General features: G+C 43.1%; 3 protein-coding genes and 1 pseudogene across 3 annotated transcripts; 3 read left to right on the forward strand and 1 right to left on the reverse strand.

Moving 5' to 3' along the window:
• Positions 1–734: 734 nt before the first annotated feature.
• klhl43 (kelch-like family member 43) lies at positions 735–11,739 on the forward strand. The gene is made up of 7 exons (XM_035182596.2): positions 735–963; positions 5,890–6,438; positions 6,517–6,665; positions 6,919–7,265; positions 8,293–8,592; positions 8,671–8,846; positions 9,327–11,739. The coding sequence occupies exons 2-7, from the start codon at positions 6,128–6,130 to the stop codon at positions 10,123–10,125; spliced, it is 2,082 nt and encodes a 693-aa protein (XP_035038487.1). The 5' UTR covers positions 735–963; positions 5,890–6,127; the 3' UTR covers positions 10,126–11,739.
• Positions 11,740–12,493: 754 nt separating this feature from the next.
• On the reverse strand, positions 12,494–15,551 carry rpl11 (ribosomal protein L11). The gene is made up of 6 exons (XM_035182712.1): positions 15,452–15,551; positions 14,290–14,440; positions 14,006–14,112; positions 13,705–13,836; positions 12,853–12,963; positions 12,494–12,576 (listed from the first exon to the last, which is right to left on the reverse strand). Exons 1-6 carry the CDS (start codon positions 15,455–15,457, stop codon positions 12,547–12,549), a joined length of 537 nt encoding a protein of 178 aa, XP_035038603.1. The 5' UTR covers positions 15,458–15,551; the 3' UTR covers positions 12,494–12,546.
• Positions 15,552–19,317: 3,766 nt separating this feature from the next.
• Positions 19,318–23,009, forward strand: LOC118124618 (elongation factor 1-alpha). Its single transcript, XM_047344192.1, has 7 exons — positions 19,318–19,461; positions 19,754–19,933; positions 20,393–20,689; positions 20,786–20,936; positions 21,183–21,439; positions 21,605–21,839; positions 22,702–23,009. The coding sequence occupies exons 1-7, from the start codon at positions 19,318–19,320 to the stop codon at positions 22,821–22,823; spliced, it is 1,386 nt and encodes a 461-aa protein (XP_047200148.1). The 3' UTR covers positions 22,824–23,009.
• LOC124855035 lies at positions 22,849–24,395 on the forward strand (annotated as a pseudogene).
• The last annotated feature ends 2,870 nt before the right edge of the window (positions 24,396–27,265 follow it).

Raw genomic sequence — 27,265 nt, forward strand, 5'->3', positions numbered from 1 at the left:
TGTTTTGAATGGAATATCCATCGATTCTTCCTCATATTACATATATACCTGCTCCATTGTGTCCAGACAAGTATTCTTATCTTGTTCAATTATTGTATATTATTTTGTAAATACAATTTTTATTTTATTTTAATATTACTGTCTCTATACCTTCTTCTTTGTTTACTACATACTTATATATATGTCTCTCTCTCTCTCTCTCTCTCTCTCTCTCTCTCTCTCTCTCCCCCCCCCCTGCTATAATTGAGCTTTGCTGCAAAAGGTTTTCCACTCCTTTCCACTCTTTTGGCAAATAAAAATCTTGAATCTTGAATCTGGACTGTATATGATAGTGTAATAGTATATATATTTATTTTGTTTTACATGCTAAGATAAATATATTAGAAACACGTGCTTTAAATCCACACGTCCTGACTCTGGATGAGAGTTTCTACAGGTTTGTTGTTGTGAAAAAAAGGAATAAACAAGATCAACAGTCAAATAAAAACAAATCTAACACCTGAGACCCTGAGGCCTCCGGGGTGGGGGGCTGACGGGATTGGAGGCGAAGTGAGCTGCCCTCTTTTGGGATATTTTTGGAGGGGAGGGCGACGAGGGCTGCCTGTATTTGGAGATGGAGGTGGATGCTGGAGGTGGGAGGTGGAAAATGGCAGAAGAGGGTGTGATGTGAGGTCAGGGAGGCAGTGCTGGAGCTTTATGGGAGGGAGGCGGGGGGGGTGTAATCTCACGTCACAGCTTTGGTTGGGACCCTGATTTCTTCCCCTGTGATTCTGACTCACACCTACACACACATACACACACACACACACACAGCACTCCGACAGAGGACGGAGGGACGAGGCAAAGAGGAACCAGTGAAAGAACAACTGCAAAGAAAAAGAAAGAAGGTAGAACAGAAACCAAAGAGAGAAGTCGAGAAAGCATCAGACAAGAAGAAGAGCAAGAACCAGGGAGGAGAAACAGGTAAAATACATTTCACTTTAAAGCATTAACTTATTGTGGTATAAGTGCAACTTAAAACTCTGTTTGTTTGCTCTTTTATTTCCTTTTAAAATCCCTTAAATGTCCCAGTTTTTATTGAGAAACTGCAAATAAAGAAGCACATGTCTCGTGGCATCATCATGTAAAGTAGTAATTTACAGTAATATTTATTTATGGTTGAATGGAAAGAATGTGAAGCAGTTGGCAGCTGCTGTCAGGATATCACTGTATGGCTGAGGGAGTCTTTAAAGTGAAATACACACACACCCACACACCCACGCACACACATACATGTTGTGTGGGTCAGCGCCTATAAATACACTCTTGAGATAAGAGGTGCTGTGCAGGGATCAGAGTGGTGTTGTGTGTGTGTGTGCATCTACAAAATATATACACACATAGGTGCAAAGAATCAGAAATCCTGTGGCCTGGTTTACTCTGACCAACATGTCCAGATGCCACATGCAGCTGTTCTAGGTGAAAAAGGGTTTTAAACCAACTCTACACTTCCTTGACAACAAACAGACATTAGACGAGACACAATTAGTGACTTGCTGGTGAAAATAGTGAAGGATTTAGTCGTTAAAGACGAAGATATTTGTTTCAGACGTCGGAGGAGACCAAACATGGAGCTAAAAGAGCACGACTATAAGACGTACAATTATAAATATTGTTTCTCTGGACGTGAGGAAAGAAAACAGTTCGTGAAAAACGTCACCATTACAACGTACAAAGGTGACAATCAAAGGCAGGTCTGATGGGAATGGTTCCACAGAGTCAGACAAGAAGAGTGACAACATTCTCATGTCTGTTTGTTGTTGAACCCTTGAGCCAGGAGGGGATTAGCTTATTTTAGCATGAAGCCTGGACACAGGGGACAACAGTCGACATGGCATCAGTTTTTCATTTGTAAGTTCGAGAATGTGTTGTGCTTGCTTCTCTGCAGCCACAAGGTCTCGCTGCATGAAAACAACTGTCGTTAACTGTTGTTGGTGAAACTTTGAGAATTTCAGGACACAAATCGGAGCGATGTGTCGACTGCGTAGTAACAACAGTTTCATCACTGTGACACGATTCTAAACATAAAGTTAGTGAAGGTAAAAACAAAAGAGGAGGTGACTGTGTTGCAGTCAGAGAAAGTTAAAGATGTAAATAAAGTCAATCAGTCCAGAGAAATCCAGAAGGAGTGAGGTGAAGCTGATTCATCTGCAGAACACGTGATCGACCATCTGGGTCAAAACGCTATTTCTGTCCGGCTGGATTGTTATATTCGTAGATTTCAGAGTAATCTATTACATTCAATGTGTGTGCACACGAGGATTTTTTATTTCACATTGATTTCATTCAAGGGTGAAGGAAGCATTGAAGAAAATATTAAGATTGGTGGTGTAATAAGTTACTTTATCTACAACAGGAGGTGGTTATGTCCAGTGCGGATACACATCTTTTTACAGTATGTACATTATGGTTGTGTTTATATTTAATAACAAAGATAAGTTAAGATGAGATTAGATCAATTGAATGAAATAAAATGTAAATATAATATATAAAATACAGAGATATGCACATAATATACAGGTTTCATTCCAGACAGGAAGTCATGAACAGAGACCATAATGTTCTTGCAGAGTGGGAGTTATACGTGGATGATTTTACAGGATCGTTGCACAGTGGTTGTTTCTGATGTGACGGATTCATCAGTGATCGGAGTGGAAGGAAACTTGTATCTGGCTGTTTTGGCGTCTGCTGCTCTGAAGCATCCACACAGAACAGGAGTTGGAACAAGTTCAGAGTGTGATTCAGGGTCTGCAGATCTGTTTCAGCACCAATCATCGTTTCTCATAACTTGCTGTGTTCAAGCCAGAGCAGGTAGTGATGGATTTGTGGAGGAGAGACTTGTAGAAGTGGCTCAGCAGCTCCTGAGGCAGGTTGAACATCCTGAGCGGTGATGGTTCCTCCAAAAGGTCCATGTTGTTGTATCCAGAGAAAAAGGTTCCAGCTGCTCCACCACCATCGTCTGGGATGAGGCCGGTTAGAGGTGGGAACTGTGGGCTGGACGAGTTTGGAGATGGAGGTTGTCTGGGATGATCCACCAACAGAATCGTTGCATAGGTACCTGCACAGTCGAGGTGTTGCAGGAAGTAGTCTGGTCCCACGTTGACCGATTCATCCACTGAGCTGCAGGGGAGCTGTGATGTTCTTCAGGTGCGTCAGTACCACTGAGTTTCTTGGAGAGCGGCATGATTGTGGAGTGTTTGAAACAGGAGAGGATAACAGAGGATAGTGTAGAAATAAACCTTTACAAGTTCTTTATAATGTAGTCAAGCTACTTAGTTAGATCAGTTAATCACTTAATAACTTCGACTGGAGGCAAAAAATACACGTATAAGAAAAGAAATACAGATATTTACACATACTATTTATGCATATTCACTATATGTGAAGTAAAATAGATAAATGTAAAATATCTTTGAGAAATCTAGAAACATTACTCTTCATATACTTCACGTCTCTATTTTACCTGTAATTAAAAACAAATTATGTGGTTCTTTCAAATTCCTGTAAAATGAACGAACGCTTTAAGATGATTTAATGAGCTTTTTCAGGACACCAATAAGACTGAGTTGTTTTTAGAGAAGGTGGTGTTGTTGGTTACAGTTTATTTCTCAATGATGATGATGATGGTGGTAGTGGGGGTGGGTGAGGGTGAGGTCTGGTTCCCAGTTTGGTGGATGACGGAGCAGCTGCTCTCTGCATTAACCTTGGTCCCAGATATTTCTGACTGACCCCGGCACAGTGAACATTATTTCAGTGCCAGCGAATCACCGGCTTCTAACTTCTGAAACGTCACCGAAGCTCTGATCTCACTTTTCACACACGATATTTTCACAAGTGTAAAGTTTCTCTGTGCATTTAATCAACTTACTTTACTCATGTAGCGTTTTATTCTACTTTAAACTTAAAGGGGAATATTGTCCCTTGTTTTTACTGCATTTATCTGAGAGCTAACGATACTATTTACTTTACAGATTAAGATTTCATTCATAAAATTCACAACTAGCGAATACAAAACACGGGATCACATTAAAACAGAGGATCACAACTTATCATTTGAGATTAACAATAGAAATGACTGGATTTTGTGTAAATCGACAAAATGAAAACTAAGACAGAAAGAAAAGTGCAGAGTGTCTGTTATACTGTTGAGAAAAAGTTGAGAATATATACAATTTCTATTATCAATTAATGGATCCCGTGTTTATTATTAAACTGCTCACATGTAAAAACAAGATTTAGTCAAACACATTTTTATCACCATCCTGCCCCATCACTGAATTGACCACCTCTGGCTCTGTGTGTGTGTGTGTGTGTGTGTGTGTGTGTGTGTGTGTGTGTGTGTGTGTGTGTGATCGTATCACTGAGGCTCTCTGACCAATCCCAACCTGTGTGCAGTGTTTTGCTCCATGTCTCTGGATCATGTGACGTATCGAGGTATCACAGCGTCCAGGCTGCTGCACGTTGCTGTTTTAAAGGGGATTGCCACATCCTCAGCAGCCAGTGCCCGCCCCCCCTCTTCATACGACACCCACAGCAGCTGCTGCTTCGTCCTGAACGATCGTGTGTCCTGTCCATGTGTGGAGCCTGGTGGCCAGCCAGCCAATAGGAGCTATTTAAAAAAGGGCCATGTTCTGCGGATGAGGGGGTGAGGTCACTGTCACTGAGCTCAGAGAAAAGGTTTCCCACTCAAACTGCAACACAACCTGATTTATAAATCAAAGGCTTCAACAGGAGCAAGTTGATTTGAACAGAACCAGCAGGTGTTTAAATCATAGGGTTTCTTTTTTTCTTTCTTGTTGAACCAAAATTAAATAAAAATTCACGTGACGGGGAAAACTTGTTGTAAATGAGTTTGATTGATGAAACCACTTCGGTAGTAATCTCAAAAGGTTTATTTGATTTCCACAGTTCTGGATTATCTGCAGACAAGTTGCACATAATAGAAAAGGAAAACAAGCTCACAGTCTTGTAAATGTTCATATGCACAAGAACCTTTCGTATTTTCAAGTTTTGGTTTGGACCTGATGTGAATCCAACCACTACGACAACAGATCCACAACCGAACCCAGAAAACAAGATTTAAGATTCATTTCATTGTCATTCAGACAAAACACAGTAGGAGACAAATTACGTTGTGTTTGTTTCCTAAGTGCCTTTAAAAGCTTTCTAGAATAAAAATGAGAAATACACCATTTACATCCATTTCCTTAAATCCAGGAAACTCCGTGCACTGGCGCTTCCCCCCTTTGTTTACCCCAGACCTGGGTCACCCTCTGCACATGTGATCCCCGCTCTGCTGCCGTCGCTCCTCTGCTCCGTGCTGCTCTGGTTTGCAGAGCTCGGCTCATTGCGAGCGTGAACAAGATTCCCCAGTTGCTCTGTGGGTGAATCCACAGCGATGAATGCTGGGAGGGAATTTAAACCACAAACCCCGACCCTGAGCTCAGCATCATTTCAGGACGGCTTCTCGAAGGACACACACACCTGTCACTCACCCCGACAGACACACAGTTCATCAGTGATCCATCGATGTGTTTTGTTGTGTTGTGTGGGATTAACTCAGTAATGTGCATCTGTCAGTGTTTATCAAGAGAGAAACATTTGCTCTGAACAGATTTCTCTTTCATAATCTTAAATATAAAGACATAAAAAAGACATTATAAAACTTTTTTAAGTTTCTCAAAATCCACTAAAAACATGTAAATAATGTTTCTTCGAGTAAAATGTCTTAGTGTGTTTCTCATTATAAGCAATTGGGTTGTTTTAGAACACACAATTCTCTTCCACAGAATACGTTGTGTCTTTGTTTTTAAATAGAAAATAAAGTGTTTGTCTTTCTCTCTCCTCCAGGTGCTGTGTGCTGTGTTGAAGTGAAACCACCAACGAAATCTCAAACAAACCAATTCTACCAGTTTGTCCATCAGAGTGTTTCTTCTGCTCCGAGGAAGAAGAAGACAACACGTAGCTACAACATCCAGACAACAGCCGTCTCTGTTATAGGAGTGAACCAGAGTCTCTGTCTGTCAACTCAGTCGATTAATTTATAGTCAAACATTGACTTAAGTTAATTCAGACTAAAACTCAAACGATGGCCCCCAAGAAGAAGGCCCCTCGTCAGAAGAAGCCCGCCATGGAAGCCATCTCTCAGGTGATGGAGACCACCACAAACCAGCTGAAGGTGGAGTGCCTGGGCGATGGAGTGGTGGTGATGGAGAGCGGCGTGAAGAAGATCGAGCAGATGGCGGCGCTGGACATCGCTCAGCTGAACAGCCTCAACCTGCCGCTGCCGCTGCCCGTCATCAAGCCCGGAGAGAGGGGCCTGGGCCTGGGCAGCGAGCTGACACGACCCCTGCACGGCAACGCTGTGCTGGAGGAGCTCAGCAAGATGCGGCAGGAGAAGTAAGTTCTGATGTGATGTCCAGCTGCACGGTGACAGGTTCAATGTTTTTACTTCACAACGTACTTTTCCTGCCTCAGGTTCCTGACTGACCTGGAGTTGGCCTGTAAGACAAAGGCCTTCGATGTCCACAAACTCGTCATCTCGTCCGTGAGTCAGTACTTCAGAGAGATTCTGGCCAAAGATCCCGGCATGAAGCGCCTGGAGCTGCCGTCGCTCTCACCTCTGGGTACGACATCAATTCACACTGTGTCCACCCGTGAGAGGGTTTTAGTGAAGAAACTAATAATTGGTTCACCCAAACTTTAAGGTGTTAATCTTGGCCAGAGCTGGTGTCTCCATGTTTAAATGGGATTTTGAGGAACAATCAGTTGTAAGAATTTAATTCTTTTGGCCACAGAAGTTTTGTTTCTCCCTGAAACCGGGTGAGAGGTGAAGGTTTGGCTTCAGTTGTTCAGTCTGTGGTCGCTCTCCGTCTGCAGGCCTGGCCAACGTCATCACCTTCGCCTATCTGGGTCGCGTCCACATGTCCCTCTACACCATCGGCTGCACCGTCTCCGCCGCCGCCACCCTCCAGATCCCACAGCTCCTCAAGATGTGCATGGACTTCCTGCTGGCCGAGCTCAACGTCCAGACCTGCGTCTACATCTGGAACATCGCCGCCGCCTACAGTCTGATGCCCGTGTGCGACGCCGCCCGCCGCTTCGTCCTGGATAACTTTGTGCAGTTTTCAGAGACGCCGCTGTTCACCCAGCTGACCGTGGAGCAGATCTCCGCCTTCCTGCAGGACGACTTGCTGGTGCTGCCCTCGGAGGTCATGGCCTTCCAGGTCAGAGGTCACACTTTGTCTGTAAAGGTCAACGGTTGAAATCTCTAACAGAACATTTGGGCTAAAATAGGATACACGAACATTTCCTAATGAATTACAGCTTGTGCATCCATCAGGATAAATCATAGCTGCCGTTGAAGCTGGTATCACAAACTAAACTCAAACTCCTCAGCTCAAAGGTTTTTCGACATGAATGATACAAACACTTCACTTCTTGTGTCCAAACTGAGAAATATCAGATCTTCATCGTCGACCCTTCGGCTATTTTCATCAGGCCCTTAAAACAGACCCCAGACCAGCTGTTCAGAGCCAAACACAGAGCCACGACTCGAAGGCCGTCCCCTGCAGGTCGACTGTGAGCAGAGACCAAGTATAACTCTCACTGTCTGCAAGAGGAGAGCTGTGCATATTAATATAGGACTGCAGGGTGGACCCAAATAGACAGACAGCTGAGGGACGGAGAAGAAGTGGAGGCTCTTTTTATAAACTGATCTATTGTAACGCTTCATTTGGTCAGGTTTTATTTAAATGTATACTCAATTTAACCTAATTAAAAACAAACTTAAAGGCAACGTTAACTCTGTTAAATACCTAAAATGCCTAAAATACGTAAAACCATCTTTGAGAAAAATGTATTTAATGTGTTCTATGATCCAAGACCCATTCACCAACATGGAGGAGGCAGGGTTTATGACCTATACTGCTGCCAGCCACCAGGTGGCGATTGAGGTGCTTTGGCTTCACTTTGAAAAAATATCAGAATAAGAAACAGGAATGAGACTTGAAGCTATAAATCTTTGTCACCAACTTTTCATTTGATTCGTTTTCCTAGTATTTAGCTATTTGTGCACATTTAAGAATTTATGTTTCCTAATTTAACCAAACTAATTCTCTATCGAACAAAATTATTCACTGACATAACATTTTTAAACATCTGATATATAACATAATGATGTTTATATATGATGTGTATACCCTAACACACGAGACACTCTCTCTCTCTCTCTCTGAACACGTTTCTCTCCAGCTCGCCATGAAGTGGCTCGACTTCGACGCCTCTCGTCAGACTCACGCCGCCGAGCTCCTGGGTCACGTTCGTCTGGAGACGATCCCGGCCAGCGAGCTGGTGAGTCAGATCCAGCCGGTGCCCCGCATGATGCTGGACCCTCAGTGTCACCGCCTGTTGGTGGACGCCATGAACTACCACCTGCTGCCCTACCAGCAGAACACCCTGCAGTCCCGACGCACGCAGGTCCGAGTCGGTCAGCAGACTCTGCTCACCATCGGAGGCCGTCCATCGCTCACCGAGAGGGCCCTCAGCCGGGAGGTGGGTGTCGAATTGGTGTCACAAGTCTATGTATTCTTATAAGAAAATCCCCCAGTGACCTTTGACCCCGGTGTCCAGGTGCTGTGGAGGGACCCTCGTGAGGGAGGAGCCTCCTGGCGTCACCTCACTCAGCTGCCGGCGAAGAGCTTCAACCAGTGTGTGGCTGTGATGGACGGTTTCCTGTACGTGGCCGGAGGAGAGGACCAGAATGACGCCAGAAACCAGGCCAAACACGCCGTCAGCACGCTCAGCAGGTTCGACTGAAGGACACGAAGCATGAATCATTAACAATAACAACAACCAGGTTGTGGATTTTTTCGATTTTGCTTGACCCTTAATCTAACCCTTGTTGTGGGGCCTCAGGGCAAAAGTGAGCTGCTGGAGCCCATAGCACCGAGGAAAGGGTCAGTTTGGAGCTGGTTCCTAATCATGAACCAGCCAAAGAACTGGCTCTCAACCACAAAAACTGGTTCGACTCCAACACTTTACTGGTCTAGAAGAAAGAACCCAGAGCATCATAACTACGAGCTGGTCCAAGTAGGAACCAGCTCTTAGTTATGAGCTTTATCCAAAATCAAGGTCCTGGGGAGATGACTCCCCAGGAGACGAGCTCGAGAACTGAGCTGTGGCTCCTACTTCACATCATCTCCTAAACCCCCCGGGTGTCTGGAGCTCCGGTGCTTGTGTTGTCCTCATCCTGCTCTAAACTCCACTCTTCTCTTTGCCTCCATCAGATACGACCCTCGCTTCAACACCTGGCTCCACCTGGCCAGCATGCGTCAGCGCCGTACCCACTTCTCCCTGGCTGCCAGCGGCGGCCGCCTCTTCGCCATCGGAGGCCGCAACGTGGAGGGTCTGCTGGCCACCACTGAGAGCTACCTGCCCTCCTCCAACACCTGGCAGATGCGTGCACCCATGGAGGTGCCCCGCTGCTGCCACTCCAGTGCCACCCTGCTGTCCGGGGACATCCTGGTGACTGGTGGGTACATCAACTGCGCCTACTCCCGCTCTGTGGCCTGCTACAACATGGAGACCGATACCTGGACCGAGAAGGCCTCCCTGGAGACTCCACGTGGCTGGCACTGCTCCGCCACCCTGGGAGGGAAGGTGTACGTGGTGGGAGGCAGCCAGCTGGGACCTGGTGGAGAGAGGGTGGATGTGGTCTCCGTGGAGGTCTTCTCTCCGGAGAGTGGAGCGTGGGGCCGGGCCGCCCCTCTCCTACTCGGGGTGAGCACCGCCGGCCTGTCCCCACTGGCCGACAAGCTGTACCTGCTGGGAGGCTGGAACGAGGCGGAGAAGCGCTACAAGGCCGCCGTCCAGAAGTACGACCCGGCCACTGACAGCTGGTCCATGGCCGAGGATCTGCCCGAGGCCACGGTGGGAGTGTCCTGCTGCACCCTGACCCTGCCGCCGCGCCACGCACCGCGCCGCCAGCAGCACCGCAACACCCCGGCCAACGAGGAGCAGCAGCAGGCCGCGAAGTACCGCAGCAGAGAGAGCAGCGTGGCCCCATCACAGAGCATCACTGCATAGAGACATGGAACCAGAGAGACTCCAGGAGAGAGGTGGGGGGGGGGGGTTCAACCTCAGGAGAACATCTGGATTAGAGCTGCAACCAATGATTATTCACAGTCTGGGTTAAAAGTTCTATTTTTCATTAGCCGGTTAATTGTTAACCAAGAATAATAGAATAATAAATGTCCAAAGACAATCAGTTTAAAATGAACAGAGGAAAATTATATTCCAGCTTTAACCAGAGAACAATGAAGCTTTTCAGTGTTTTCCTCAAAAACAATGAAAGAATTGATTAATGAGAACTGATTATTCAGTTTCAGCTCTAATCTGGATCATGTCTGCTCTTTTTTCTGTTCAGGCCTATAAGGAAAAAAATCTCTTATTTAGAAAACACGAAAAAGATTTGACTATTTTCCAGACACTTCCTTGACGTTGTGACAAAGTTTTGCAATACAGAAAATATCTAAATAAAGTTTGCTAACATGAGCCAGAATACACCACTGGTCCCACTGGACCAAGTGAAGAAGTAAAAGCAAAAGGTTTGAGTCTAAACTGAACGAAGAGTTTGTTTCATTTCCTTTAAATTCAACTTTTCATCTGTAAAAGTAAAAATGTGTTGTACAGTCAGTTTTTGGTTTAGAATAATGTTAATAGAATTAATCCTGAATCCTTCCTACAATAGTGATTTTCATGATTTCTGTTCGGCAGCAAAGTTAAAATCACCACATCTGAGCAGAGCCATGAAACGCTGCTGCATCAGAGCTGCCAGACAGAAAAGAGAGCTTCATGATCTCAGGAGGTTTTCACTGTGAAGGGAACCAGACGAGGGAGAGAGGTGGATGAGGGATGAAATGCAGGGTGGAGCAGGTGATGGATGGAGGAGGAGGAGGAGGATGGGAACTGTGGCTGTTTTTGTTTGAGCGGGTTTGGGTCGAACAAACATCGAAACTCTGAATCCACCGGCGGTTTGTGTACAAAGATGTAACTAAGTGTGTGTGTGAGGTGCGACTGTGAGTGTGACAGTGAACCGGGTGAATGACAGGAGTGTGTGGGTGCAACAGCAAATGAGCCAACAACAATAAAGATTCTCTCTTTAGCAAACTTTAAATATTTCTCACGAGAAAAGCAGCAGTGAACAAACCTTTTATTTATTTAACGCACGTCTGTCAGAAGTAGTGAAACTTGACTGACAAAAATACAAAAAAATTAGCTGTAGTACTTAAAAAAGAAACGTTTTATAAATGAGATTAATTAGGACAACACAAGTGAGGATTAAAAAGTGTTTCGCTTCATCCCAAATTTTAGCTTCTCAATGAAACCAACAAAATTTAAAATATAATTTTGAAAAACGGCATAAAAATCTGAAAAGTGGAAGAAAAATGTACAAATAGAGGAAATAAGTGTGAATTCATCTGTGTTTGTGCATAAAAACATTTGCCTCCTGAAGAATTTTTACTGAAACTAAGACAACGCTTCCAGCTGAAGAACCAGAGAGACTCCAGCAGGTGGAGCTGTGGAGCAAATAGAGTGACTGCTAACTACTGATCATCAATGAGGCTCATCTGATTGGCTCAGTCCCTCTGTGTCGGTTTCTGTGGAGTTTCACTGAATAAAGCCAATCCAATCAAAACACCCAATCGTTCTCTGCCTTTTGATTCATCGAGACAGATGGTGCTGCTGGGAAATGTAGTCCGAGCACAGAATGAGACTTGAACCTGCTCCGCTTTCAAATGTCAACCAGGGAACAGAAACCTGATTTATTCAAGTTCAGGGTTTTGTTTGTCGCCGGCTAATGAGAAAGTTCAGGTGTTTTTCCAGCTCTTAGTAAAAAGGCACAGGTGGAGCTTTGCAGACTTTGCTCAGGAGGATTTTCTAGCCGAGGTAAGAGATGCTGGTGAACATCCTCAGTTCGTGGTGCATGAAGCACAGGAAGTTTGTGAACAGGCAACATGACACTACTACGATATAAATGTTTTCTTAAAAGAAACACTGCCAGTTTTATGAGGAACAGCGCCCCCTGCAGCCACACATGGGGATTCATTTTCGGGCAAGTGGTTCTCATGAACTTTGACCTGCGATATCCACATGACTGGACCCTTGTCCTTGAGGGTTGAAGGGGAGCTGCTTTTAGATTTAAAAATTCTAACGTTTGCCCAATTTCTGGTTCTTAACGATGAGAAAAGCAGCTATGAGACAGCAACTGTTCATGCTTTTATTGTGAAATTATTGTAAAGATTCAGCGTTTTGCCCCAAACTTGATCGAACGTCAGCATTTCAGCTCCTATTTAAATCTTAAACTCGGGTTATATTTCTTCAAAGTCTTCTTCACTTATGAATTTAACTAAACTAGTGAAAAACCTTGGAGTAACAACACAAGACCAACGTGTCTATTTTGTCCTTTTTATTACTTTGTTATAAACAAGATGAAAAGGCGGCCCTTTACTTCCCGGGGAGGATGATGCCGTCGTACTGAAAGAGAAAGAGGAGCAGGTTAGAGGCTGAGGTTTGATGTTCAGGTCGACAAGTGACAATATCCAACATCACCGTTTGTTATCATAATTCCAGGAAACCTTTTATTCACATTAGTGTTAGTTTCGTAGACTCATGGATAAGTGAGAGCATCACAGAGACGTTACAGGTGGTGAACATAACTGCAGCTTCAGGTGCTGGCGTTTCTACTGAACATCTGGAACCAATTCAACCTTTTCCTCTCTGAAACAACACATTTGAAATGCTTGCACTCACTTTCTGCTGGAACCAGCGCATGGCCTCCTCTTTGCGGATGCGGTGCCTGAAACCGATGCGGCCTGTTTTCCGCTTCTTGTCGGCGATGCTGAAGCCGGGTCTGCCCAGAACCTGAGAGCAGCGAGAGGACGGAGACGCTCAGAAACAAAGAATCAACTGAACATTTAACCTTTTTAAATGTCACCACTTCGGCTGCTGCCCTCGGTTCCCAGAGGGAGACTGAAAACAGTGTCGCTGTCAATCAGACATCTACCTCAGTGTCTCCTTTTAAAACTGTTTTATTGCTTTATTTCATCCATTGTCTCTTGCATTAACTTCTTTAAAGTGGTAATTGCATTGAAAGCATTTCCTGTTTTTATGTCTTCGTCCAATTTCTTTTAAAAGAAAAGATTATTATTCAATTAAGCTTATTTTCTCAAATTTAGGTCATTTAAATGGAGAAAAAAAACCCCATGTAAATATGAGTTGGTGTGAAGCCTAATGGAATTACATTTAGTACATTTGTCCTCAAGGGAAATTGAGAAAAGTATAAATTGGGAAATTACCATGAATGTGAATGCTGATAAATAAATGGCTTTTAAAAAAGGTAATTCAGGTGTTTCACTAATCGATCTCAATGACTTGTTTGCCTGCATCTCAAATTCCCTTAAAGCCACGATATCTTTAATTTAACAACCATAAAAGTCATTCATCATTTATTTTAAGCCAGAAAGGTCAAGTGAGGAATATGTTTGAAGTATTCTGTTGCTTTAATTTAAGCCATTACTTGTTCACATCTTAAAGTTAAGTCTTTCACGTACAACAACTCCACCACAGAGCCGCTAACATTCAGGATCCTTGTGTGCCACTCACCACGTAGAAGTCCAGTCCGTAGATACCGATGCTGGGGTCGTACTTGATGCCCAGATCGATGTGCTCCTGGATGCCAAAGCCGAAGTTCCCGGTGTCGGAGAAGTTGTTCTTTCTCAACTCGTACTCACGCACCTGGAGTGGGGGGGGGGCAGAAGAAGAGAACGGATTTACAGCAACAATACTGTCTTTCACACATGCACAACACAGCAAGAGGTTTTTCTGCAGATGCTTTTACAAAATAGGTATAATTAGTTCCTCATCTTTCCCTCTTCGACTATAGGGGGGGGGGGGCATGACTCACCTTGAGTCCCTTCTCCAGGATCTCCTCTGCTTTGGCTCCACGGACGGTGCAGTGGACAGCAATCTTTTCATTCCTGCGGATACCGAAGGATCTCACAGTGTAGCGAGCTGCGGGGGCGGAGGACAGAAAACGTCAGGCCACAAAACCACAAGCTGCAGATGCACTTCATCCTCCCGCCGGCCATCTAGTCGCACCGTTTCCCCCCCAAACCACAAGACGTTCATCCGGCACATTGAGGAACACAACTTACACACATGATCAAAAACATCAGGGTGAGCACCCACCCTTAGAGAAGACCGGCGTCTGTCCCGTCAGCTGCTCCAGCACTTTGGCAGCTCGGGTGAGTCTGTCTCCGCTCTCACCCACGCAGATGTTCAGACAGAGTTTACGGATGCGAAGCTCCCGCATGGGGTTCTCCTTCTTCTCACCCTGGTCCTGGAGAACAGGGAGAAACAAGAGACATTAAGAACCTCACACACCTGGAGACCACCACACAGAGACACTGGGAACATGGAGAACACCACACAGAGACACTGGGAACCAGGAGGACACCACACAGAGACACTGGGAACATGGAGAACACCACACAGAGACACTGGGAACATGGAGAACACCACACAGAGACACTGGGAACATGGAGAACACCACACAGAGACACTGGGAACATGGAGAACACCACAGAGACACTGGGAACATGGAGAACACCACAGAGACACTGGGAACCAGGAGAACACCACAGAGACACTGGGAACCAGGAGGACACCACAGAGAAACTAGGAACCAGGAGAACACCAGAGACACTGGGAACATGGAGGACACCACACAGACACACTGGGAACATGGAGGACACCACACAGACACACTGGGAACATGGAGGACACCACACAGAGACACTGGGAACATGGAGGACACCACATAGATAAACTAGGAACCAGGAGGACATCATCGCTAGTTTGACAGTGACAGTCTATTCGCTCCGGATCAGCGGATCCTAACACGGATCTTCTCCGCAGCATGTCACATGCCGGCCGGACATGTCTGTACATAGTTCTGCTGTTAGCATTAGCATTACAACTAGCAAGATGTGACCGGAAACAGACATCTAACCCGCCAAACGATCAAAAGCTAATTTAAAGAAAACGGTCGAACTTCGACCGGAGTGCGACACGGAGCAGAAATCGCACGCACATGGACACGAACTGGCCCCAGACACGGGGGAGCGCTGCTTCCCGGAGGCTAGCATGTTAGCATCCCTCGGTGTTCTGCTCTCAACGCCATTCTGTCGCATTTACAGCTGAGATACACGTTAAGTTCGGTGCTCGTTGTTTGCGTCTAATCATCTGAACGCACGAGATCGGTTAGAAAGACGCAGCAGCGCCGATGATGGCGGATTTCTACAGTGACTTCACGTTCGATGGCCGTCGTTCGCTGTGCGACGCTACTCACCGCCATGTTAGATCACTAGAAGAGGACGTGACGTTTCCGGCGACACGTATTTATAGCGCTGCGTTCGCCGCAAATGGGCTCAGGGGAAACACGGCGGGGACGGCTCGATGGTTCCGGGCAATGAAAACAGAAAAGTGCTTCTGTAGAAAAAAACAAAATACATTTCATTCAATAGGATCATTACTAATAACTTTGGTTATTAGTCTGGTTACGTGGAGAAAACCTTATGTAAGTGGAGAAATGATGTATGTGACCAGTTCACAACTGGGGGATTGAAATGATTTTTCATATTTATATTTGTATTTACTTGTTTTGATTATATTTATATTTGTATTAAGTTGTTGTGGTGATACATTTTTATTTATATAAGTATTTAGCTCTGATGATGATATTTATATAATTATTTAGTTCTTATGATGACACTTGCAAACAAATCTCTTCTGCATCCCAGGCAGAGAGCATCCTGACATGTCTGAACACGGCTAAAAATAACATTGTGAAAAGTGGAAGTAAAGTTGAAGTAAAATTGAATCCATTCAGTGTCCAACCTCAATTTCTGTTCCTCAGTCGTTTTTTCACCATAATTATCAACGTGTTGAAGACAAATCCTCGGGTGGTACAACAAGTGAGGCAGGTTAGTTTACATTTTCCTGTCACCTATGCATACAATATGTTTGACTGCATTTCACAAGACAAACACCAACTACCCAGTAGTGGAAGAACACAGCTCTTCATAGAAACCCTTTAGACGTCAAATAAGTTGAGAGACAAACATCCTGGAGGAGGAGGTCAGGAGGAGGCGTCACCCTCAAATGCTTTTCTGCAAACATCTGTTACCTGCATTTAACAGGGAAGAAAGAACACTTTAAACAGATAGTTCACCCAAAAATGAAAATTCCCTCATCATCTACTCACCACGATACCGATGGAGGGTTGGTTGAAGTCTCTGACTCCACAAAAGTAACTGGTGACCTCTTCTTCAAATGTAATAAAAGAACAGAAAACAAAACACGCCTCCATACTGCTCCTGTGGTGTCAGCCAGGTGTCATTCAAATTATTCTATCAAACTTGATCAAGCACTCATTTAAAGATTTTAAACAATAATATCGCTGCCGATATCAAATTTCTATGTAAAGATACAGAAGATTAATGAAAATACCTTAAACCCGTCGACCTTCACTCTGTGGACCAAGTTGAACATGTCTTCTGCTACGTTTTTGGATAATTACAGCGGTGGGCAACAACTGGGTCAAACCTCAGGTCAAAATCGCAGCCAGATTATTTAGATAATTAGATTTTTGGGATTTCAACAAATCGGACTCGACACCTTCAGGCAGATAAACCCGGTAGGATGAACACAAAGTTGTCAAACTTCAACCTGCAACCTTACAAATTAAAAAGTGACAGCATATTGCAAAACTGTTTGAGGAGAACTCACTAATGACAAGGAATAATTCTGAAGTAGCATCAACACACAACAAGGGAACGGAACATTCCAATTAGGCAGGTTTAGAACGGACACTGAGCGAGTAAACTTTTGAATTCAGGTGAGTTATTAAAAAGTCAGGTTCTCTTTTAATTTACTTTAAAAGAGAAAAGGAACTTAAAGTCAAAACCAGGCGAACGTGATGATCTTTTAAACATGATGAAGGAAATGAGGAAAAGATGTAATATGTGTTTCTCATGTGACATATAAGCGTCAGTATTTGCTGTCAGTAACAGCTCCACCTGGCACAGGAGAAGCATGACGAGTGAAAGCGAGTTACTCAGAAGTCTTCGGTCGGCCCAGTTAAAACTAAAATGCAGCGCGGCAGCATTTTGTGTCTTAATTTGACACGTGTGTCTACATCTGAATGGCCGAAAGCCTTTTTTAACCAGTTCTACAAGATTTTTTTCACATTGACTTACACCTAGTGTGGCTTTAGGGCCATTGAAGAAACAAGAGATTCTTCACTGAGACATTTGAACTCACTGTTACCACGACTGTAAAGCCACAACCCCACAGTTTGTTCCACAGACTTCAGTTAATTTATGCCATCTGAGTCTGCGGAGTCGTGATTGGGAAATGGAAACCAAACTTATCAGACACTTAAACAAACAAAAGATACAAACTACCTAAAAGGACAAAAAAACATCTTTGAGATAATAATTAATTTAACGTTTACTTTGAGTTTTTAGTTTGGTCCACGGAAAATTCTCTGAATGCTGTCAAGTTATTTCAGAACCCATTGATTATCAGTTTACAGGGGGAAGGTCCTTTAAGTAAAATGTTAGTGTTAATACTTATATTCATCCATATATGCTTAAAATGTCTTCTGCCTCTCAAGTTCCAGGTCTAGTTTAATGATTTATTAAATATACTATAAGTAATTGTTGTTATGTATATCTGGGAAAGAGATTCAGAACTGAAACATGAATGTTAAAAAATCACTTTGTTAAAACCTCAGACTGTCCTTCTGTTGTGAAACAGGTACGAACAGGTTTTTTAGGAGGCGACAAAAAGGTCCTATAATGCTTAAGTGGACTATGCGAACCTACAGAAGAGACACAGGTACAACATGTGAGGCAGGTGAGTCTTTAACATATTTTTGAGGCGGGTAGTGTTGAAACTCGCTGGCTAAAGACCTGCTACATCCCCTCTTTAAATGTACTCCGTCTAAAATCTGTCCCTAGTACCTTATTCATGTCCTTCTTCTCTGTCACATTGGAAAAGGATCAACAGAGACATTTTCAGTCAACAGTAAATGGAAGCCATTTAATGTCCAACCTCAATTTCTGTTCAATCAGACGTATCAACAGGTGGGACAACAGGTGAGGCCGGTATGTTTTCTACATTTTTCTGTGAACACCGTCCATTGGTGGAAGAAGACAGCTTCAACCCTGAGGCCCTACATTAGTGGAGGGACAAACGGGAGGACGGGGCCGTGAGGAGGCGTCGACTTGTTCAGAGATAAAAAGGCAAACAACAGGTGATTCAGACACTAAGAGAAGAGGACAAACATCTGTGACCTGCATTTAACCGGTGAGACAAAACACGTATGTATACTTTTTTAGATCTGTCATGAAAATACAGCATTTTATTGTTCTATCAAATTTCTGAAGTGTGGCTTTGGACGATGATCTTTTGCTTTCTCATAAGCAGTTAATGAAGTTAGCTGAAAAAAATAAGAAATAAAGTAGGTTTTATTTTATTACAACACAATTGTTCTGCTGTCAAACGTATTTTACACATTGAGAGATTTTCAACATCAAATTTCTATGTAAAGATATAGAAGAGTCATGGCGCAAGCTGCCACTCCCTAAAACGACTAATGACCACAGCATGTTCCAGTTTTTCTTTTAATTTAAGACTTTTAAAAATACAAATAAACATTTAAGTAAGAATAATGAAATAAAAAAACATTCAAAGAAAACTATGTCATGTAACAAACAACAAAGAGTTTAAAGACTATTGAAGGCTTTGCAACTTTCTACTCTTTATTTAACTTTGCAAGTCTTCAGTCCATGTAATATCTCAACTAGTGTCTAAATACTTTGAATTGATGTTTGTACTGTATATTTAAAATGAAGCGTCTCATAGCGATGGTCCAGCAGCGTGATGCAAAGAATTTAAATTGCCCTGAACTCCAGGTCCAAACATGTTAGGTCAAGCTATAATCTGCTAAATTATCGGTGCTTGTATATTGAATCATTTTACTTTAGATCCACTTATGTTCTTTAACTTTCGAGTTTAAAATCAAGTTTTTATTTGTTGTGATACTAAAACATAAAACAAAATTCTAATTTTGGAAACCATTTAAATTCACCTGTATTTAATTTTGAAGTCATCGTATCTTCTCCCCGTGTCTTTCATGAGCAGTAAACAATGGGAAAGGCAAAGATCCACATCAACATCGTGGTCATCGGCCATGTCGACTCTGGAAAGTCCACCTCCACCGGACACTTGATCTACAAGTGCGGAGGAATCGACAAGAGGACCATCGAGAAGTTCGAGAAGGAAGCTGCCGAGGTTTGTTTTCATCAATATCATTGTACTTAATGACACGTTTTTGGAAGCATATATAAATGTTTACTAGTGTATTTATCACTGTGACTCCTGCAGTGGATATTCCACTATAAGTGATAAACTATAAACTATATGAATCCACAATATCATTAATTTAGAATGTCCTTCTTAACCGGGGATCTGCAGAGTATGAATAAAAGAATAATTTTGGTTAAACAAACGTCATTCACTGATTCACCTAAACTTCACAATCCCTGTTTGCCTTGTGCTTTGCCTTTGATCTTAACCACAACAGATGGGCAAGGGCTCCTTCAAGTACGCCTGGGTGCTGGACAAACTGAAGGCCGAGCGTGAGCGTGGTATCACCATCGACATCTCTCTGTGGAAGTTTGAGACCACAAGGTACTGTGTGACCATCATTGATGCTCCTGGACACAGGGACTTCATCAAGAACATGATCACTGGAACCTCTCAGGTAAAGACACGCATTTTATTCTAATGTGTAGACTTGTCATTTTTAGGTTTGTGCATCAAACCTCAAGAAGATATTGGTTTACTGGATATGCATTTGTTTCCATATCAAATTACAAATAAGAATCCAGTGTTACTTGATTTTCACCTTATTCTTTTAGAGTTAAGTTGAAGAAAACATCGGAGATGTTCATCTGGCAGAATCATGTACCTGCTTTAAATCATCTCTGAGATCTGTCTATATTATTCTATTAATTTCCTTCTGACGTCACCTTTAAACAACATTTTGAAAATGGAGTTGATATAATGTTGGAGCCATTGAATGTCCGGCCTCAGTTTCCATTTGTTTTCAGTCTCCAGCCCGAAAGGAAACTCAAAGCAAAGTTTAAAATCTGATATTGCAAAACCTGAAAATATTCAGTATACAGAAATATAGAACTTCATAAAACGTGTCCCTGTTCAGGCCGACTGTGCCGTGCTGATCGTTGCTGCTGGTGTTGGTGAGTTCGAGGCTGGTATCTCCAAGAACGGCCAGACCCGTGAGCACGGCCTGCTGGCCTACACCCTCGGTGTGAAGCAGCTCATCATTGGTATCAACAAGATGGACAACACCGAGCCCCCTTACAGCCAGTCCCGTTTCGAGGAGATCAAAAAAGAAGTTAGCATCTACATCAACAAAATCGGCTACAAAGATAGCGCTGTTGCTTTCGTCCCCATCTCTGGGTGGCACGGAGACAACATGATCGAAACTAGTGAAAAGGTAACCCTTTTTTAATGCGGTAACGCAGAGGACATTTTCAACTTGTTTTAATGCGATAATTATGAACATGAACTGATTTCTCACAATCATCTGTAGATGAGCTGGTACAAAGGATGGAAGGTTGAGCGCAAGGAGGGTAATGGCAGTGGAACCACACTGCTGGAAGCTCTGGACTCCATCCTGCCACCTTCCCGCCCCACAGAAAAGGCTCTCCGTCTGCCCCTGCAGGACGTCTACAAAATCTCAAGTGAGCAGAGTCATGTGTCTCTGTCAGAGCGAGATCCTGACAGCTACAGCCTCAGCTTGGTGCACATCACAGATGTTTTATCACAAGTTGTATTACTTAGCAACACAAGGAATTTGATGCATATAGTGTCAACATGCAATTACTATTAGTAGTACACTCTTCCCCTGATCAACAAGGACTTTAAATTTAGTAAGAAACTGAAGTGTATTAAAAACACATGGCCTCCTGCCTCCTGCTCTCTCTCAGGTATTGGAACTGTACCCGTCGGTCGTGTTGAGACTGGGATCCTGAAGCCTGGTATGCTCGTCACCTTCGCTCCCCCCAACCTGACCACTGAGGTGAAGTCTGTGGAGATGCACCACGAGGCTTTGCCCGAGGCTCTCCCCGGTGACAACGTTGGCTTCAACATCAAGAACGTGTCTGTCAAGGAGATCCGTCGTGGATACGTTGCTGGAGACAGCAAGAACGACCCACCTCTGGAAGCTGAAAGCTTCAAAGCCCAGGTGAGTCAAATTGGAAAAGAGAAAATGAATGAACTTACTAAAAAATAAACATACTGATCCCAGAGACGACTCAGCTGCAGGAACTGTAACAAAGTTCACCTTTGCTTAAGGTGATTATTGACTCTTGCCACCATTTCTAACTGCACATAAACTTAAAAATTTCAGGTCATCGTCCTGAACCACCCCGGACAGATCTCAAATGGTTACACCCCAGTGCTGGATTGCCACACAGCTCACATCGCCTGCAAATTCAAGGAACTTGTGGAGAAGATCGACCGTCGGTCTGGTAAGAAGCTCGAAGCTGACCCCAAGTTTATCAAGTCTGGAGATTCTGCCATTGTCCTCATGAAGCCTTCAAAACCCTTGGTCGTTGAGGCCTTCTCCGAGTATGCCCCACTGGGTGAGTAAAATGATATGTGTTGTTGTTTAGTTGTTGTTTCATTGTTTATTTAAAATTAGATGTTTTTTTCTTGATTTCTGCATTTGTACTGAGGCGAAAGTCCTCTGTCGTCTCCTCTCTCTTCCCCTTTCACTCTCAAGCTGCACCAATAAACACAAAAATGCCACAAAACTCTCCTTAATAAGGAATATGAATTAAATTGCTGAAATGAACTGGAAATATTTCTAAGATGATATAAACATGATTTTACGAGCCTTGTTGTTTTGATTTAAAACTGTCACCACCATCCCAGGCTCATCATACACACGTTAGACATCTTCAACAATACCTCTAACATTAGGAATCTTTGGCAGGGGCCTCATTAGGGATTTCAGACCATGTTGTCATTGCAGTCTCTTGTACATCATCACTGCTGTAGACTAATGTAATTAGTGGTTCTGTTGGGGTCTCAAGCTATTGCCTGCTTTGCCTACCCCGTTGCACAGGACCTGGGTCCAGTAGTGAAAGAGCTGAGCACATGCAGCCAAATTAAAAGGTCATTAGTGACTTTCAGCTGGGCATCCTCAGTGCTGTGGTACTTCCAGAATCTAGATTGAAACTTTTCAAAATTATCGTGGTTTTCCAGTGCCGAAAACAGTTGATTAGACCCTATAGTCTTTAACTTTTGTAACATAAAGCATTCTGGAAATATAAACTGCCCTAGTCTCTCTCTGGTTGAGGGACATACAATGATCCTAAAATCTATTTCTCGCCTTATTTGTATTTCAATGCTCGTTTATTATAACAGTTGTGTAAAAGACATCTTTATCCTCTCACTGACTCCTCTGTTTGTCTCTTCTCTGCTCCCATCTCTTTCTCCCAGGTCGCTTTGCTGTGCGAGACATGAGGCAGACTGTGGCCGTTGGCGTCGTCAAGTCTGTGGAGAAGAAGCACCTCACATCTGCAAAGGTCACCAAGTCTGCACAGAAGGTACAGAAGAAATGAATTCTCATACAGGACGTCCAACACGATGTCACGTCTCAGCAGCAGCGGGCTGCCCCATCCCTTCTCTTTCCTTGCCACCCAGGACCGTCTTCTCTTAGGCAGAGCTCTCTGCTCAAGGACTGGCTTAGTCTGGTTAATACCCATCGTAAAAGTTTCCGCAGGAAAGGAAGGCATGTGCCTTTTAGGAGAAACTGTGACAGTGATTAAGTTGAAAATAAAACAATAAAAATCGTAAACATTGCCAAATTAAGACATTTCTTTTGTCTTTCTTTAAATTACAAGTGTTCGGTGACTGTTGCTGCTTCAAACAGGTAAGGGTTAGGGTTAGGGTTGTCTCCCCGGTGTCAACGTTGGCTTCAACATCAAGAACGTGTCTGTCAAAGTGATCCGTCGTGGATACGTTGCTGGAGACAGCAAGAACGACCCTCCTATGGCTGCTGCCAGCTTCGACGCCCAGGTTAGTCAAATGGGAAAAGACAAAATGAAAGTAAAAAAAGAGAAGGGAGGGACTGAGTTTGGGTTTTTAAATGTGACGATCTTTTGAAAAGCTTTTTTTCACAACTTACTAAAAAATAAACATACTGATCCCAGAGACGACTCAGCTGCAGGAACTGTAACAGAACCTTACTTTAGGTTTCGTTTTATTTTGAAAATAAAAATCAAGAGTCTGAAAAATTCACTTTTGTTTCTAATACTTACATTTTTTACGTAAAGACCCTTTTCACACACAGATTTGATTAACTCCATGTTCTATCTCATAGGGTGTAACTGTACCGACCGTACATTTATTATAGTTAATCAAACACATTACAAACTGAAAAGAATTGGGTTTAAATGTTAATGTCCTCTTAGGATATATTAATGAAGGTCGCTAGATATCCACCAAAATGTGATTTTATTGTATCTCTGAAAAGTTGAATGGATGATTCCAGCTGAGGTGATTACTAACATGTGTCACCCTCTGTTGGCCACCAGCAGGAACTGTAACAAGGAACTTTGCAGTAGGTGATTATTGACTCTTGCCACCATTTCTAACTGCACATAATTTTAAAAATGTCAGGTCAACATCATGAACCACCCCCCGGATCTATCCATGAGGGTTACAGCCCAGTGCTGGATTGCCACACAGCTCACATCGCCTGCAAATTCAAGAAACTTAAGGAGAAGATCGACCGTCGGTCTGGTAAGAAGCTTGAGGATGGCCCCAAGTCTATCAAGAATGGAAATGCTGCCATTGTCCTCATGGAGCCTTCAAAACCCTTGGTTGTTGAGACCTTCTCCGAATACCCCCACTGGGTGAGTAAAATTATTTTTTGATTCCTGCATTTGTGGCCTGTGGACTTAAAAATGGAAAACTCTACTTTTATTCCCAGTGTGTCATGAGCAGGTTAATCAACTGAATTCTGAAATCTGTTTGTCTCTTCTCTGCTCCATCTCTTTCTCCCAGGTCGCTTTGCCGTGCGAGACATGAGGCAGACTGTGGCCGTCGGTATCATCAAGTCTGTGGATAAGAGCCTCACCGCCTCTGGAAAGGTCACCAAGTCTGCACAGAAGATTGAAAAGAAGAAATAATTTCTCATGATGGACCATGATCCAACCAAAACAATACAAAATCTTCAACATACCAATTGAAAAAGTTTCTTTAAAAGTTGTGAATCATCGTCAGTATTTACTGTCAGTAACAGCTCCACCTCAGTCCAAGAAAATAAATGATCAATATCGTGTAGCGGGACATTCCTGGCCTGGTTACAGCTCTCCCTGGCCCTGTACACACCTCGTAACCATGTCGAGCATAGAACTTAAAGGTTCAGTGTGTAGAATGTAGTGACATCTAGTGGTGAAGTTGCTTGTTGCAGCTGCTCACCTCCCCCTCCCCTTCCAAACATGAAAGAGTCTGTGGAAACCTTCAGTTGCCATAAAAACTCAAATGGTGTTTAGTTTGTCCAGTCTGAGCTACTATAAAAAACATGGCGGCCTCCATAGAGAGGACCTGCTCCTGATGTAAATATAAAGTATTTATATATAAAGGCCCATTCTCGGGTAAAGAAAACAAAAGTTTTTACAATTTAGATGAAACACACAAAACATCACTAGGATTGTTTTATATTCAATTTCTGCCAATAGATCGTTTCATCTAAATCTTACACACTGGACCTTTAACTGACCAGCACGGTTTCTGACACCAAGCCGTCAGAAATACGACTGCACGCCTGCTACAACAGTCTCATCCAGAGACCCGGTGCCAGAGGAGAGAGAGGCCGAACACTAGGCCTCGCCATGAACAGCTGCGACCACTGGCAGAACTCACTGCTGAACAACTGAGGTCCTCTCAAGAACAGACCACCTGGACCTGAGGTGAGGTTACCAGCCACAGAACCACGGTCCGAGTTCCAGCCGAGAAGGTCCATGGCACAGCGGCACTCATTCAAGTAGCCTCGGTCCTATCATTCGACTGTGCTGTTAATGAATGGGTTGATGTCGTTACCAGAATCTTAACCTTGAATTTATGTTACTGGGTTAGTTCACTCACTCATTCACCCACAGATTAGTTATTTCAGCATTATCACCACACAATCCTACTTTAACATTATATCTGCCACCATTACCCAAATTAACAGATTTCAATTTCATTGCTATACATCCAGATGTTTAATGAAATGATCTTAACAATCTTAACAATTTTTTTTTAATCTCTTCTTTCCATATTGTGAATAACAGATGTGTATTATAAGAAGAATGCTTCTTTAGTACTCTCCGCAGCTACTTCAGAATTATTCCTCATCATTAGCGAATCCCCCTCAAACACTTCTACAATATAATGTTGTGTGCGGAGTTTTTTATAAACAGTCTGTGGTTCAAAGGGTAGTTAAACCTTCCTGGTTTATTTGTAATGTCGTCCATTATAAACTGGATTCTTTTTTATGCACAGATTTTACACTCATTGTTTTTCATCAAATTAAACAGAATTTATTACTGATCACGCGTGTGGCTCATATACAAGTTTGAATGATTGACTTAATTGCTGCTGTTTTTTCACACACTTCGGCTATTTCAGACGTACAGCTTGTTAAGCAAATGACGCTTTCTTCAGACCCAAATCACAAAAAGATTTGATACTGAAACTCCATGGACCGTGTGGAGGTGACAAGATGGAACATTCTTCGAGTGACTGACTAACACTTCTGGAATTGGCAGATACATGAAGTAGATTGTGCAATAGAAGAGGCCTTCGGAAACTAACTCACTCAATGAGCTCACTGAGAATGCTCACAATGCTCCCTGGTATTTGATGGATCGTTGATGTGGACTTTATCGCTTGTTGTGAACGCGTCTGGAGTCATTTTGTCTTTTAGTCTGGACGGAGATATTTTGTAAAACTCAGGGGGAAAATATCAGCTGAAAAAATATCCACAGTGGTGTCGACGAGGCCAAAAAAGATATTCAACTTAATCTGGTTTTGACTTTGGCCTTGAGAACGTGTGAGTTTATAGGACAATAAGCAATCAAATCTAATTCCTAAGTGTTTAAAACACTGAATATCAAAACTTTATGTCATGAGTCCAACACAATTCATAAATCAGATTTTCATGGAAACACCAGAATCTAAAAGTTTAAAAAGGATGACATGATTCATAACTGTAATCAAGCAGATGAAAAGAAACATTTTTCCATTTCTTATGTTGAAGATTTTTTATTTGAGTTTTGAACCTAATATTTCAGACCTAATAGTTTTCCCAAAAAGGCACAAACCCTTTCTGTTCATCCACAGATAGACAGATGGATAAATGCTGAAATGTGACTTTTTGTTGCACATCCATCATGAGAAATCATCTCTTCTTTTCAATCTTTAGTGCAGCCTTGGTGACCTTTCCACCGGAGGGAGGTTTCTTCTCATGCCTCATGTCTCGCACCGCAAAGCGACCTGGGAGAAAGAGATGGGAGCAGAGAAGAGACAAACAGAGGAGTCAGTGAGAGGACAAAGATGTCTTTTACACTGTTACAATAAACGAGCATAGAAATACAAATAAGGTGAGAAAAAGATTTTAGGATCATTGTATGTCCCGCAATGTCTTTTAACTCACCTGCTGAACAGCGGTAACAGATGTGTGTCCTCTTCTCTTCGAACTGTCTGAACCTTCGCTTGCTGACTAATATATAAAGTCATGAGAGGGATACGCCTCCTGCGCTCCTCTTCCTCCTCGATCTGCGCTCCTCTTCCTCCTCGATGTCTGTCTCACGCCTCAAACCAGACACGTGTGAACAGTTTCATTCTGCCCATTTAATTTACACCACTGCCTGCTGCTGAGAGCAAATTCGACTGAACACTCAAAGACTCAAACCTGAACTTAAATCCATTTTCAAACGCTTAATGTTGTTACTTTTCAAAGGCGACAGAAGGAAATCTACAAAGTAGTAGAGATGGATTTCAGAGTAGAGTTGAA

Source organism: Hippoglossus stenolepis, chromosome 17 (genome assembly GCF_022539355.2).
Source record: "Hippoglossus stenolepis isolate QCI-W04-F060 chromosome 17, HSTE1.2, whole genome shotgun sequence".
Lineage (NCBI taxonomy): Eukaryota > Metazoa > Chordata > Actinopteri > Pleuronectiformes > Pleuronectidae > Hippoglossus > Hippoglossus stenolepis.

Excerpts from the sequence above, each read along its gene's own strand:
- rpl11 (XM_035182712.1), bottom strand. Across the intron at positions 13,837-14,005 it reads TCCTGGAGAAGGGACTCAAG|GTGCGTGAGTACGAGTTGAG; the intron begins GTGAGTCATGCC and ends CCCCCACTCCAG. Across the intron at positions 12,964-13,704 it reads ACGGACTGGACTTCTACGTG|GTTCTGGGCAGACCCGGCTT; the intron begins GTGAGTGGCACA and ends CGCTGCTCTCAG.
- klhl43 (XM_035182596.2), top strand. The coding sequence starts at position 6,128 with ATGGCCCCCAAGAAGAAGGCCCCTCGTCAGAAGAAGCCCGCCATGGAA. Across the intron at positions 8,593-8,670 it reads AGAGGGCCCTCAGCCGGGAG|GTGCTGTGGAGGGACCCTCG; the intron begins GTGGGTGTCGAA and ends CCCGGTGTCCAG. Across the intron at positions 8,847-9,326 it reads GCCGTCAGCACGCTCAGCAG|ATACGACCCTCGCTTCAACA; the intron begins GTTCGACTGAAG and ends TGCCTCCATCAG.
- LOC118124618 (XM_047344192.1), top strand. The coding sequence starts at position 19,318 with ATGGGAAAGGCAAAGATCCACATCAACATCGTGGTCATCGGCCATGTC. Across the intron at positions 19,934-20,392 it reads TGATCACTGGAACCTCTCAG|GCCGACTGTGCCGTGCTGAT; the intron begins GTAAAGACACGC and ends GTCCCTGTTCAG. Across the intron at positions 20,937-21,182 it reads GGACGTCTACAAAATCTCAA|GTATTGGAACTGTACCCGTC; the intron begins GTGAGCAGAGTC and ends GCTCTCTCTCAG.